The 13,657-nt window shown below is 39.9% G+C and overlaps 1 protein-coding gene across 2 annotated transcripts in view; it reads right to left on the reverse strand.

Annotated features, from left to right (window-relative positions):
• Positions 1-977: 977 nt before the first annotated feature.
• sh2b3 (SH2B adaptor protein 3) overlaps positions 978-13,657 on the reverse strand; it is a 56,336-nt gene continuing 43,656 nt past the window's right edge. For both annotated transcript variants that reach the window (XM_056377223.1, XM_056377224.1), the window contains exons 4-8: positions 12,415-12,503; positions 7,173-7,264; positions 6,129-6,343; positions 5,584-5,761; positions 978-5,405 (exon numbers count right to left, since the gene is read on the reverse strand). In XM_056377223.1, coding sequence (XP_056233198.1) covers positions 5,035-5,405; positions 5,584-5,761; positions 6,129-6,343; positions 7,173-7,264; positions 12,415-12,503 — 945 coding nt within the window. In that variant the 3' untranslated portion in view covers positions 978-5,034. The remainder of the gene's footprint in view (positions 5,406-5,583; positions 5,762-6,128; positions 6,344-7,172; positions 7,265-12,414; positions 12,504-13,657) is intronic.

Here is a 13,657-nt window from a genome sequence, read left to right on the forward strand (position 1 = left end):
TGGGCATTGTAGTTTCTGTTTCTGTTATTCAAGGAGACATACAAGAAGATATTTCCATCACATGAGCAGTCATCACACACACACACATTAATAAAAACATTCAGAAATATTATAAATGTCATTAAGTAGAACGCCACACACAGGGTGGGGAATTCATCAAGTATTGATAGATGGACTAATGCATGGTGTGTTACGGTCTTTTCTCTGCAACTATTTTGATAATCTGTTAATCATTAAATAATCAACCAGAAATGCTGGCATTTGCTTATACAGCTTATTCCTAGGAAGGATTTGTCTTATACGATAATGAATTGAAAATCTGTCAGTTATAGACTGGTCATCAGGTCGGGCTGTGGGAAATTGTGAAATAGACATTTTTACTATTTTCTGAGGTCTTGCCAAACCAAACTGGCAACCGATAACTTGGAAAATAATTAGATTATTGACAATTGCAATCATCATTCATTCCAGCCCAAGACTTATTTTTAGTGAAAACAAATATTTAACACTAGTCATTTCCTTTTTAAAGCTATTTTGTGGCAAAATAAACTTAATGATTTACAGAGCTCGTTAAAAGGATGAGTAAAGTGTCAGGCAGGAAGAGGATTTTCCACAATCTGGCAACGCAAAAGTTGTTGTTAATGGCTTATAACTGATATGTAAAGCAGAAGTAAATTATTTATTAATCATAAATAAAGCCATCAGAAAGTGGTACTGTTGTAATCTTATTTAGACTTGATGGCGGAGGCTACATTTGGTTTCCTGCCTTTGAGTGAATCCACCAGCATTTTTCCAGGGCCAGATGGCCTAAAACACCAGGTAAGAACAGATGCATTTATCTGCACCCTGTCCAACCTCATCCATCACCTGAACAGTGAATATCTTGAACTGGTTCATCACATGCTCATTATTTTGTACAGCATGTACCAGAAGAACACGATTACACACAGTGCACACACATACAAACAACAAAATGATTTTTTTTTTTTTTTTTTTTTGGTTAGGTTTATTTTACAAAAAGTCAAATATACAGTTGATATATATTTAATATAATTTAGATGCTTATAACTGAAAGGGATGCAAACACAATGACAGATTGTAAAAGCTGTTTTTGTTTTCATTCTTTTTCATTGTTCCACAATTTCATTGTTGAAGTATTGATGAGTTAAACTGGAATGTTTACAGTGCGAAGTTCAAAAAAGGAAACAGAATGAACAGTATTGAGAACACATTACATTCATCAACTGGACATTTTAATGTACACATGGGGGGGGGGGGCACTAAAGGTGTTGCTGGAGTGGATGCTGAGGATTAAAGACACCTGAGGTACACTGGGATCTTCTCTAGCATTAACTCGATTCTGGAGACAAACTGGAGTGAACCACGAAACAAAATTAGAAGCCATAAAGCAACAGCAAAATGTTCTGGGAAATGTGGCATTGTCAAATATTTTTTTAACATTGAATTCTCACCCAATTAATTCATCCATCTAGAAGCCTCTGATCGCTCCCTACATGCATAAAAAAAAGGTGTGAAGCACTGAGCATCTCTCAGATATTGCACTACACAAGTTTTGCACCACATCACACCCTGAGCTTTTGAAAAGGGGAAAAGCAACAGCAGCTTTCTGGCAAAGGCACAGTCATTCTCCCTAAAAGAAATAAAAAATAAAAAAACAACAGAAAATCAGCATAGAAAGGGGACTGATAGCCAAAATAGTTAGTTACCGTTGCTTTTGTTTAGCAGAAATGAAAAAGAGGTGATGAGGGATTTGTTTAGACTCGGGCGCATAAAGGCAGGAAGACCAACCGTACTTTTGCCAAAAACGTCCTTGTTTTTGTTCCCCTTATAAACACTTCAAAGATGTCAGTCTTGATCATGATGATACATTTAAAGAGAACTATACAACCATTGTAAAAAATGTTCCTTTGGTAGACAAAGCTGACTTATTGCGTAAGAAGAGGAGTAATCACAGAGGACTCACTCATGAGGAAATGAAGTTGCATTTATGTATTTCTCTTTAAAAGAAAAAAAAAAAAAGAAAAAGAAAAAACAGGTAACTACAATGATAAAGAGGGCAGACGGACAGAATCAAGTCTAAACCATATATCAAGCACAGGTTTACTGAAGGTAAATCTAAAATCAACTGCTGAAGTTAGTGTTAAAGCAAGGTTAGAAGACAAACGGACAAGTCCTAGCACACTATTCCCCACAGGCATCCCGCAGCTAATGGAAGTGAAGCTTCAGTTAACTGAGACAAAATTACAGACAATTTGACATTTCATCCTTGGGCAAATTAGATTACTACTGCTTTTATGTGAACAAGTGATCACTGTTCATGGGATATTCTGCATCTGTTTTCCAAAAATAAAATGTTTTTGAAGGTTTCCATCTTCAAGAGGAGAGACGAGGTTCAAAAGAGAGAGCGAATCTGAAACAAATCTGATGAGGCCACAAGCTGATCTTTTAATTTCTGGCTCAAGGACAGAATCACCACAAGGTTCAGATCAGTTTGGGTTAAAATCAGGTTTTTAGGTGCTTTTGAGGAAACTCGGACCTGATGGTGGATGAGATGAAACACCACAAACAAACTGGACACCAGATGAGAGTTGCTTTCTTTGATAAAGACTTGTTTGTTTGGTGTTTTTCTGTAGAAAAAAAAATGTATGACAATAAAATTCACACCCAAGTTGAGTGATGTACTATCTATTATCTATCTATTATAGTCAGTGCAGCTTTAAACTGGTGGTTAAAACCTCTAAAAGAATGATGACAAACTTGGAAGGCACCTGAAATTATTGACTCATCAAATCTAGTCAAAGAGCGCAGAAACATGAAGAACAATGTCTGATCATTGGTGTGTGACATCTCACGTGTCACTTTCAAAGCTTTTCTGACTGAAACAAAACCTTCCTCACAAAGCCTCTAATTAAAAACATGGAAGTTCTGTTAAAAAAAATGTAGATTGTAAAAATACATTATTTTCACAGTCCATCCTTGGTTTAACTGTTAGCTGCTGTGGTGAAGAATTAATGCTATGAGTGTAAAAAAAGAAAAAAGAAAGTAGAGCTGGAGACATGATGCCACTCCCAGAATCAAGATTTGCCTAAAGCTGTAAGAAAATACATGTTAACATCTACAGAGGCACCTGTGTGATGTCAGTGTCGCTCTGGTTTTCAGCAGTTGCATCATATCACCATCCACTTTTAAAAGCCCTTTAGGGGTCTAATGCTAGATTCTCAAACCATCACAAAACTGATGTGAAACAAACATTTTTAAAAGTTTCCGGCGCTCTGACGCTCACTTTGGTGGAGAGTCCACACAAAGTTCAAACGACAAGATTAGGCATATCATTTATTGACATAGATTTAATTCCCACTTTGTTTTTGGTTTCCCCCTCTCACGGTCTTTGGAGTGAAGCCTTTCAAGTTTATGTCTTTTATTGGTCGCCTATTTTTACTTTATGTGTAAAAGAATACATCTTGGTGCCAAGTCTCATTTTGGTGACACACAATACGCTTTATGCCACAAAATCAATACAAAGGAGTGAAATTACTTTAGTATAATTAATATCAGTAAAGCTGATGTTGTCCAGTCTTAGATTTTTAATTTTTCAATAATTTAGCAGCACAAAAATATGTTTTGTGAATGAGTATGAGGAAAGATGAGTTGATATAAGGTAATAATATCCAACTACATATATGTTATTGTTATTACATCATTCCATTTTCTTTGATTTTGTGGCAGAAATTATTTCTGTCAGACGATGTAAATTTTGTGCACATAATGCCTTTGGTGCTTGAAATGTAACGTGACACTAGAAAGAGACTTGAAGCTGATTTTGGAAAAGCCAGCAGTGACTACTGCGAGACAAAAATCACACAGACTCTGTACCACACTGAGATCAGCACAACTACACTTCACTCATCTCACATACATTACAATGGACGCATCCAGACACGCACACGGACAGACGGACAGACAGACAGACACAGACACAGACACGCACACACACACACATACACACACACATACACACACACCACAAACAGCGATGAGTTCCCTCTGTTTCAGGCAAAAACAGTGCTGACGAAAGCTAATCTTGAATCATTTCTGTGGTTCTCTGCTTCAGCGAAGTTTTGACGGAGTGGAAGCGGTGCTCGATAAGTTTCTAGAAAATGCTGCCCTGACTGACTTTAACCAAGTTTCCCCTTTTTACTTTATTTATTTTTAATTTTTCTACAAAAGAATCTGTGTATAGAAAATATACACATTGTTTCCAAAGTGCACTGAAAGCGTTGTGCACTTAAATATATAATAATGCGCAAGGGGAGGAATATCTACTAGAATGTAATAACACTCTAAAATAGAGTGTTTTTTTTTGTTTGTGTTTATAAAAAAGGAGTTTGCTCCACACTGGGAACTTTGTGTGAAGAGTAAATGTCTTTTAAATATTTAGAAGGGGCACTTGATTTAACCAGTTCTGCAGGCAGTGCTTTCCCATCAGTTCAGGTTAAGTGCCAAAGAAGTTAAATCAAGCGCACCTCGTTGAATTCATCAGAATAGAAATACTTAAAAATATTTTTTCGGGCTCGAGGGCAGCCACACGTGTGGCTAACCTTCTCTCACACGGACCCTCAACATCAATAAAACAAGAATAATCATTATTGTCAACACTGTAATAAAACTCCCAAAAATACATTCACTGTGGACACTCAGGGTGGAGGTTGTTGTGAGGGTCTGACACTGGTAAACACACACTCAGCTCAGGCATAGTGAGTGTGTGTATGTTTTGACATACACAGTGCTATGCATTCATCAGACAAAGACTTGTTCGCTCAAGTTCATGAGTCTGCTGTGATCGTGTCTCACACCCACCTGAGGCTGGGTTGGTGGGGTGACAAAATGTGTCTGTACACACGACCGTGTGTGTGTGTGTGTGTGTGTGTGTGTGTGTGTGTGTGTGTGTGTGTGTGTTGACTTCACAGGTGACTCCTGTCTTTCAGAGGTGATGGAGGTGTTTGACTCAGCCGGTCAGAGCAACATGTACTGGTTGTCTATCGCCCGCTTCCGGCCCCGCTCAGGCTCCAGCTCATAGTCTGAGTCCCGCTGAGGGATGATGGGAGTGTGGGTGTTGGGGTGGCGAAGCAGAGGCCTCCTCCCCACTGACTCGCTCCGACGCAGAGGAGCGGGGGCCGACGAAGGAGGGTCAGGGACAGGGTTGGCGCGAATTGGGGGGTGGTTTCCTGGCTGGGAAACAGAGCTGGGACTGGAGGTGGTGTTGGTGTTGGAGCAGGACGAAGGGGGCTGACTGGAGCTGCGATCCAAGCTGCAGTGAGCCAAGCTGGGCTCAGAGCTCCACCGATGGAGGGAGAAAGGGACCAGGAGAGCGCCTGAGAGCTGACCTAAGAAACAAAGAGAGGGAATGAGAGCTTTAGTGACGACATCAAGCAAAACCTCCCAACTTCCTTGGCTTCTCTGTTCACACAATCCAATACTATCGACATGTTTAGCACTCAAACATCGATATTTTCTTCTGTTTGATAAAGTGATATGAATGAGAGCTGAATGGGCGCCTCTCACCCTGTGACGGAGGGCTGGAGCCCGCCACTACGAAACTGGACAACGTGACGGCACCGGCGGCTCCACACTCGAGTGGGATGGGGAAGAGGCGGAAGTGACTGAGCATGTCCATTACAGATGGGAAGCGCAGGTGCTGCACCCTACACTGACCCCATTCTGTTAGAGAGAGGCGCAGGTGCTGCAGAGACAGAAAGAAAGAGGCGTGAGGAAATAAAAACAAAGAAGAGACACTCAGATTTTCACACTGTGTGAGTCAGAGCGAGAGCTGAACCGTAGCCCCCTCCTTTTCTTAACCCCGGTGGTCCAAACTTGTTTATGGTCTTTTCCACCAGTGGTATGTTCTCATAACGCTTCCTCATTTAAGTGTTTATCACCGTTGCCAGGAAATGAGGTCCGCACCAATTTGAAGTATGCGGATGAAAAGAAGAACAATGTGGGTTCGGAAAAAGTGTTCATTCATATTACCAGATGTTTGGTTGAAACACTTTAAGATGTGGACTGAACTGTCTCAGTTAGTTTGTTTTATCAGACATTGTGAGACGTACCTTTGCTTTTCCCTGGTAGTTAAACGTGAGGACGTAGTCTCCCCTGCGGGTCTCGCTCTGTCGGACCAGAAACACTCCATGTCCCTCCGGTCCAGAGCTCTGAACCAGGTAGGCCGCCTTGACGCGGGAGATGGGCCCGTGGAACCATGGGTAGGAGAAGAGGAAGTGATCTGTCTTCTGGATAACCTGCTCTGGCAGGGTGAAGGTGACGGGGCCTGGAAGGATGAGCAGAGGAACAAAATGGTTCAATTCTTTAAATCATAAAGCTGGACTAATAAATACTATATTATAACACACAGTAGTACAGTAAGGCATAAAAAGTCATAAAAATGCTGTAGTAAAATAAGGGATAAAAAGTCATAGTATAGTAAGGCATAAAAATGTCACAGTATAGTGAGGCATAAAAAGTCATGAAAAATTCATAGTATAATGAGGTATAAAAAGTCTCAAAAACGTCATAGTATACTACGGCATAAAATATTTAAAAAAACATCACAGCAAAGTATTCACCAAATTAACTGCTGAGATCTGGGAACACAGTTATGTCACTACAACAAAGTTCAATGGGGAACTAAAGAAGAGAGTTCAGATGATGAGACAGGTTGTAAACAAATACTTTATACACTAGAGCTTAAAGTTGCACCAGGAACTTGGTTTCGTTTGTGTAATAATTAATCATATACCTATGTTTTCACTTCATAAACAATTTAGCAAAACCAGGGGTTTGTTTGAAACCTGTCTGATTGTCTGACTGCTTGTGTTTCCGGCCCTGTTGGACTTGGTTTTAGCTGTGTTGCTATTTTCCTACTGTAGATCTTAGCAAATAACTCGGTGCAGTTTTCTCACAACACGGTCTATGGAAATTAGACCCAAGTTTAAAGCAGATAGGTTGTTTGAGAAAACTTTATCCCAGACCACAAGAGACACAACGTGCATCTCGTGACAGTGCAGCTAACAGTCATTATCTCATTTTGCCCCAGAACTATACACCTGAGAGTTTAAGGATGAGTGATTAGTCCCCTCATCTTATATCTCACCACTCACTTTGACTTGCTGACGCTGAGCTTCCTCTGCGATTGGCTGGAACAGAGCTGTTAGCTGGGGAGGGGAGAGGCTCCAGATCCACAGTGCCTGACCTGGAGGACGGCAACAGACTCAGATTACACACACTGTATCATCTACAACACACGCACTGCATGTTATTCTCATTGTGGACCACCCAAGGAAAAAAATAGTTCAATTTCATTATTATTATTTCACTTCATTTTAAATATTTTTTTTTTTCTCATTTGGGTTCCACCATCTGTCTTTACAAGAAAGCTTCAGCCCGTCTTGTGCTGGCCGATCTGTATCGTCTCTCTGTTTTGGAGTTGAAACACTATTTAAGTGGTTGTAAAGTTGCAGAGTTCTCATTAAGTAAACAGTTATTACACCAGTGTCACAAAAACAAATGTGTTAATGACTTATTGATGCTACATGTTGCACTTTTTTCACAAGCAGAAGAGAACGAAAAAATGAAAAATGACCCCTGTGAGTGTTATACTGAATATTGTAAACATACTATAATATATCATTAGATTACTATTACTCATGCATTGAATGTGTTATTAGCATTTTATTGTTGCAGCTGTTTGAGGGGAGGTTTTTTATTTTTTTTACCTATTACGTATAGGACTGCAACTAATCATCATTTTCATTTGCAAATTACTTTTTAATTAATTGATTGATTGTGTTTCTTGTAAAAAATAGTGAGAGCCATAATTTGTATTGTATTGCTTGTATAACTCATGTTGTGGGGACATAAATCTGTTTCCACACTCACGGTCAGGACTTGACTTCCTGTTGGGACAACAGGCAAATCCCTGTAACATAAATTATTTCATTCTAGAGTGATGACTTGGTTTAAGGTTTAAGGTTACAGTTATGATTAAGGTAAGTCTCCAGGAAATTAATGTCACCCAATATAATGTCTCCTGATGCGAAACACATCTGTGTGTGTGTGTGTACACGTGTTTCTATAGTTGTTTGGACAAATTATGGTTTGAAGCCATCGTTGTGATAACATTTTGGCATTGTAAGCACATTTGGTCCATTCCTCACAACTTCAAAGGGCTGTTTGAAGGTTTGGACTTGGTTTTAAGTTTCAGGTTATCATTAGGTTTAGGTTCAGGTTAGGGTTAGGCATATAAGTAGTGATGCTTTAGGTTAAGGTTGAAATAAGGGGCTAGGGAATGCATTTTGTCAACGATTATCCTCAAAACTATAGAAAGACCAACGTGTGTGTGTGTGTGTGTGTGTGTGTGTGTGTGTGTGTGTGTGTGTGTGTGTGTGTGTGTGTGTGTGTGTGTGTGTGTGTGTTGGTAGGGTGAGTCCTGTGAACATGGAGGAAACAGCAGGCTAAAGTAACACAAAGACACTGAGCACAGACAGGAAGTGAGTCCAGTTCACCAGTTCAGATGTGAGCCAAGACTTTGCTGTTTTTGCACACACACACACACACACACAAAACCACACATCCATGTGTACACAGAGACACTGACTACAGACAGTATGTGTGTGTGTACATACACAGATGAGAAAGGGAAGGTTAAACAGGCAAGCTGTAGCAAATCCTGCTAAAATGCTGACTTGAGTTTGCGGTGCTCTGAATAACAGGAAGACAAGACTCCTTTCTCCTTTCTGTGTGTGTGTGTGTGTGTGTGTGTGTGTGTGTGTATGTGTGTGTGTGTGTGTGTGTTCGTGTGTGTTCTTGCTGTTCTTCTATCTTTGTGAGAATCATTTCATGTTTTACTCCAGCAAAGTGAGGACATTTCAGCCGGTCAGCAGTGTTGCGTGGATTAGATGTAAGGGCTCTGTATTCCTGAAACTAACTGCCCCGACCACATCTGAAGGGAAAAGTGCTTATACCCATTCCAGATGGCAAAAAGCGTACCACTGTAGCATCCTCCTGGCTGCATCATATTGCCTCCCTGATCTCTCTTTTGCGGGTTTTTGTAGTCTCAGCATGATGAATCATACAACAGGGGAATAATGGTGCACACTTTCAGACAATAGACCTTTTTTTTTTTTTTTTTTTTTTTTAAACCAGCAGACATTTTGACTTGTCAAAGCAGGAAAAGCACAGGTGTTTCTAATAACATCAACGAAGGCGCTGTTCTATTCAAGTGTCCCAGTGAGCCATGACCGTGTGTCAGTGAGCCAGCATAAACAATAGCAGGACGCTGAAACTGAAGCAGTCGTTATTAATTTTATCATTTACACCTGTGCTTTTCCGGCCGTGACATGTTACAGTGTTCTCTTTGAAAAAGAGGCCTCTCTTTTCCTCACTGTGTTCACTCCGTTGCACAGACGTAATGGACGCAGTTATTTGACCAATAAAAAGAAAGAAAATAGAGAGAACTCTGCCGCATGATGTGGTCGGAAAGTTACCACTGATGTCCGAGCGGTTTCAGATGCTGTTAGCAGTGATACGGACCAAATACAGGTCTGTGTTAAAACAGCGCAGGGGTGTGTTGTTTAAGGTAGCGGTGAGACATAAAAATAAAATTCAAGTAAAATTTGTTTTAGAAAGTCCAGTTGGGAGTCACAGATTAATGCATTTTAACTGGCAACTACTTTCATAAGGACAAACATACAGTCAACAGTAGAAATGTGGTGTTCACATTACAAACTAATGCACCAGGAGAATGTGCTTGCATGGATGAGACTGGCCGATGCAGCACCTTGCAAGATGATGTCATGGTGCAAACTTTTTTTTGCCTGACAACTTTGTGTTTTTTGTTTTTTGCTGGAGCACCACGCGTTAGCACCGCCGATGCACTGACATTTAAATGAATGGGTGGGCTGTGTTTTTTCCCAAACAGGGCTAAAATCATTCAGACCAGGCTTTAAACAATCTGACAAGAACTTGTTTTGAAGCATCCTGAGGCGTGTCAGATATGTATGTAGCAAGTGGCATGAGGTTGTGATGCAGTTTATAACAGTTTATATATCGAGGCAAAGGATGCCTCCACGTATTTTCCTCTAAATTCAGTACAAAATGTACTTTGGATGGGTTGATATTAGGTCACTGCAGATTGTCTGCTTTCTGAAGCCACTGTGTGTGTAGATTATTGTAAATGGATAAAGCTTTCAAATGAAAATGCCTGCACATGTGATGGTGATGTGGCACCCAAGCAGAGTGGTTTGTGAGGTATCTGAATAAACACCGAATTCAAGCGTGAACTCAGTGTGTGTGTATGCATGTTCGCGAGTGTGTGTGCATGTTCGCGAGTGTGTGTGTGTGTGTTCGGTGGTGTGTGTGAGCATTCCAGACATCTGCAGAAATGAGAAAGGTCCTGAGATTCTCCTGAGTCTCAGACCTCCCACACACTTCCTTTCACAGAGCAACACACACTCGCACAAATACACACGCACAAAAAGAGAGAAAAGTATCACTCCATTTGTATTACAGTATTGAGTGTTCCTATGAGTATTATTTACAGCATATTGAGTATGGCTTCAGCAAACCCAATGCATTTCTACATTCTAACTTCTTTCATGACTTCAGAGCAGATTTCACAGCTGTCAACCATCCTTACTGATATTTGTATTAAATTTGTTACCGATTTTTTAATCTTAATATCACTGGTATGTAGTATTTGTCTGATCTACCAAAAACGGCTTGAAGAAGTGAGCACAGTCCTCACTTTCTTCTAAAGAATTTTGTGTCACTTTTTCCACCTATATCCAGAGGAAGGGAGTAGAGAGGTGACAGGAAATGAAGGGAGAGAGAGAGTATGACAAAGTCCTCCAGCCAGAATCAAAACACGAACGTTGTGATCACAGTAAGTAAAGTAGGTAGACAATGTTTTTTTTTTTTTGGTTTGTTTTTTTAGACTACACTGTGTAATATAGAAGTGAGTTGTTCTTATCTAATGTCCCTAGAGGGCCCTATTGTATAATGTGAATCTATTTTCTACACTATTGGCATATTTGTTCTATATGTTGACAACTGTACGAGCTCAGTATTATGGTTGTTTTTTAGGAGCTCACTGACTGTAATTTATATTACTGGTGTCCTCTGATTGGCGGGTTTCTCTCATATGTATGATGCTGTATGCATGAATTTTGCCTGATGAAGGCCCGAGGACGGAAATGTCGTCTTAATAAAGTGAGTTCAAGTGATGGACAGGGGGGGCAGGAATCTTTAGTTTTCTTTTCGAGTTTTACTTTAAAAGTTAAATACACATAAAAGTTTCTGCTCAATTTTAAAACTACATTTATTGCTGAACTTACAAGCCCTGACAGAATAGTGTACACACAGAATGGGTCAGTACCTCTCAAAGGTTGAGTGTAAATATTAAATTGACTGATGAGTTTGATGAATGATTATTTCCAGGAACATTCCAAATATAACAAGAGTCAAACCTGCTCCAGTCTGTCGAGCTCTAAAGCAAACGAATGCATGAGCTTCGGAGTAGACAAACAAGCACGGGTAGGCACGCACACACACACACACACACACACACACACACACACACACACACACACACACACACACACACACACACACACACACACACACACACACACACACACACACAAACACACACACACACACACACACACAAATGTTTGTTCATATATACACATACACTACAAAATATTCTCACTTGCATTTGCAAACACATACCTCAGCACAAGTAAACATGAGGCACACCCACAAACACTAAAAACAGCCAAAGTCCAAGTGTTAAATATTTCCACTGTGAATCTCATGGAAAAAAGCTGCGTAAGGAGAGATGGACGAGGACGACGCAGGCTGCTGTTACATACTTTGTATGCGTGTGTGTAAGTGTGTGTGTGTGTGTGTCTGGTTAGTGTCAGGTTGAGCTAAGCAGTATTGGAAGAAGTAATCAAATCCTCAACCTCCTTTTTATTAATTTGCTAAACTTCTTCTTGTAGTTTTTGTGCCTCCACCAGTTATCTAAATGAAACCATGTAGCAAGTCTAGAGGAGAAAAGTCTCTTTATGGAAATGCTAACAGCTCATAAACGTCTAAAACACAACAAGAGGCCTCTACTAGATACCGTGCACAATGCATTGTCTTCATTAAAACCATAATATGCTTTCTATTTTAATTCTTAATCTGAAAAGGTATCAGGTAACTCTCACTATGAAATAAATGTAGTGCAGTAAAATGAAGTGGAGTTGAAGTATAAAGCAGGATGAAATGAAAGGAAACTTAGAAAGAGTTGGTTCTAATATTGACGTTCAGGTCACACTAAGTCTTTATGTTTCTCACCTGTTGCTGATACATTCTTTTAGCTCTGTGGTCCAGGAGCTGACCTGCTGGTCGTTGTCGGTCTCAAATATCAGACTACCGCGATTAACCTGCAGAGACAAGGACTTATTCAAATACACCATCCACATTATATAGACACTGAACTGTTGTCCAATGTCTACATTTTTTTAATCAAAATGCTAGAAAGAAAATGTAAGAAATAGAACCAGGTCAGTTTCAAGTGATACATTATTCACAAGCAGAATCTGAACGAACGTTATTGGCATTACAATAAAAGCTGCAATGTCACTGGTGTTATTATTCTTTGCATTGTTTTTTTCTTATGGTCTTTGGACTTGTTTGTTTATTCATATTTGGGACCTTGAAGGGGATTCTTATCAGGGTGGGTTTTATATAAATATGTGGCAGTTATATGTTTTTTCTGAAAGTGTTCTGGGATGGGAAGAGATAACTAAGGTTAATAAAACCATCATGTAAGTACGTCAAGTACAGAGAAAGAAAAAAGCTAAAAACAACATCAAATTGCAATGGTGACATTTTCTCACAGCGGAAAAAGTATAATTCATAAAAAAAAGTTCCCAAACCACTGTCCAACATAAACTACCTCTCTACTGTCCATCCGTGTGCTCAGAAAGCACATGGCAGATGGCTGTGTTGGTACCGGTGACACATGAAATTCAATCCAGGAAGTCTAGTTTGACTAACTCGTCTGTTATTTTGAAGTTGTTTCAGATGCTAAAGCTCTGCACAGCTGTTTGTGATACTATGACACAGGATTTTTACAACTGTGGAAACTCACAAAGGCAATTATTTTGTCTTTTGTCATGGCGATGGCGAGGTAAACAGTAGGAAATACAGCGCTCACCTTAAAAACACTAATCCACCAGGAATGTGACCTTGCATGTATAGTACTGTGCAAAAGTTTTAGGCACTTGAGATTTACATCCATCACACAATACTATCAGTGAGGTGTCTGATCAGTCCCAAATTCAATCAGAGACATAAAGACCTATCTTCAGAGACAAGAAGAGCAAGAAGTCCTGCAACAGATGGGCTGGCCTCCCCACAGCCTTGACCTCAATATCATCAAGGCAGTCTGGAATTAGTTAGTTAGTCACTGAGAAACTGACCTGCCTACAGACATCCGACCAAACAGAAACCTTGTAAGTAGCTAAACTGCTACGTTGTCATGTGGCTATGTGAAGATGAGGAAATCATCTTGTTTTAACAATGTTATTTTGTA

This window comes from Seriola aureovittata, chromosome 5 (assembly GCF_021018895.1).
Source record: "Seriola aureovittata isolate HTS-2021-v1 ecotype China chromosome 5, ASM2101889v1, whole genome shotgun sequence".
NCBI classification, from domain to species: domain Eukaryota; kingdom Metazoa; phylum Chordata; class Actinopteri; order Carangiformes; family Carangidae; genus Seriola; species Seriola aureovittata.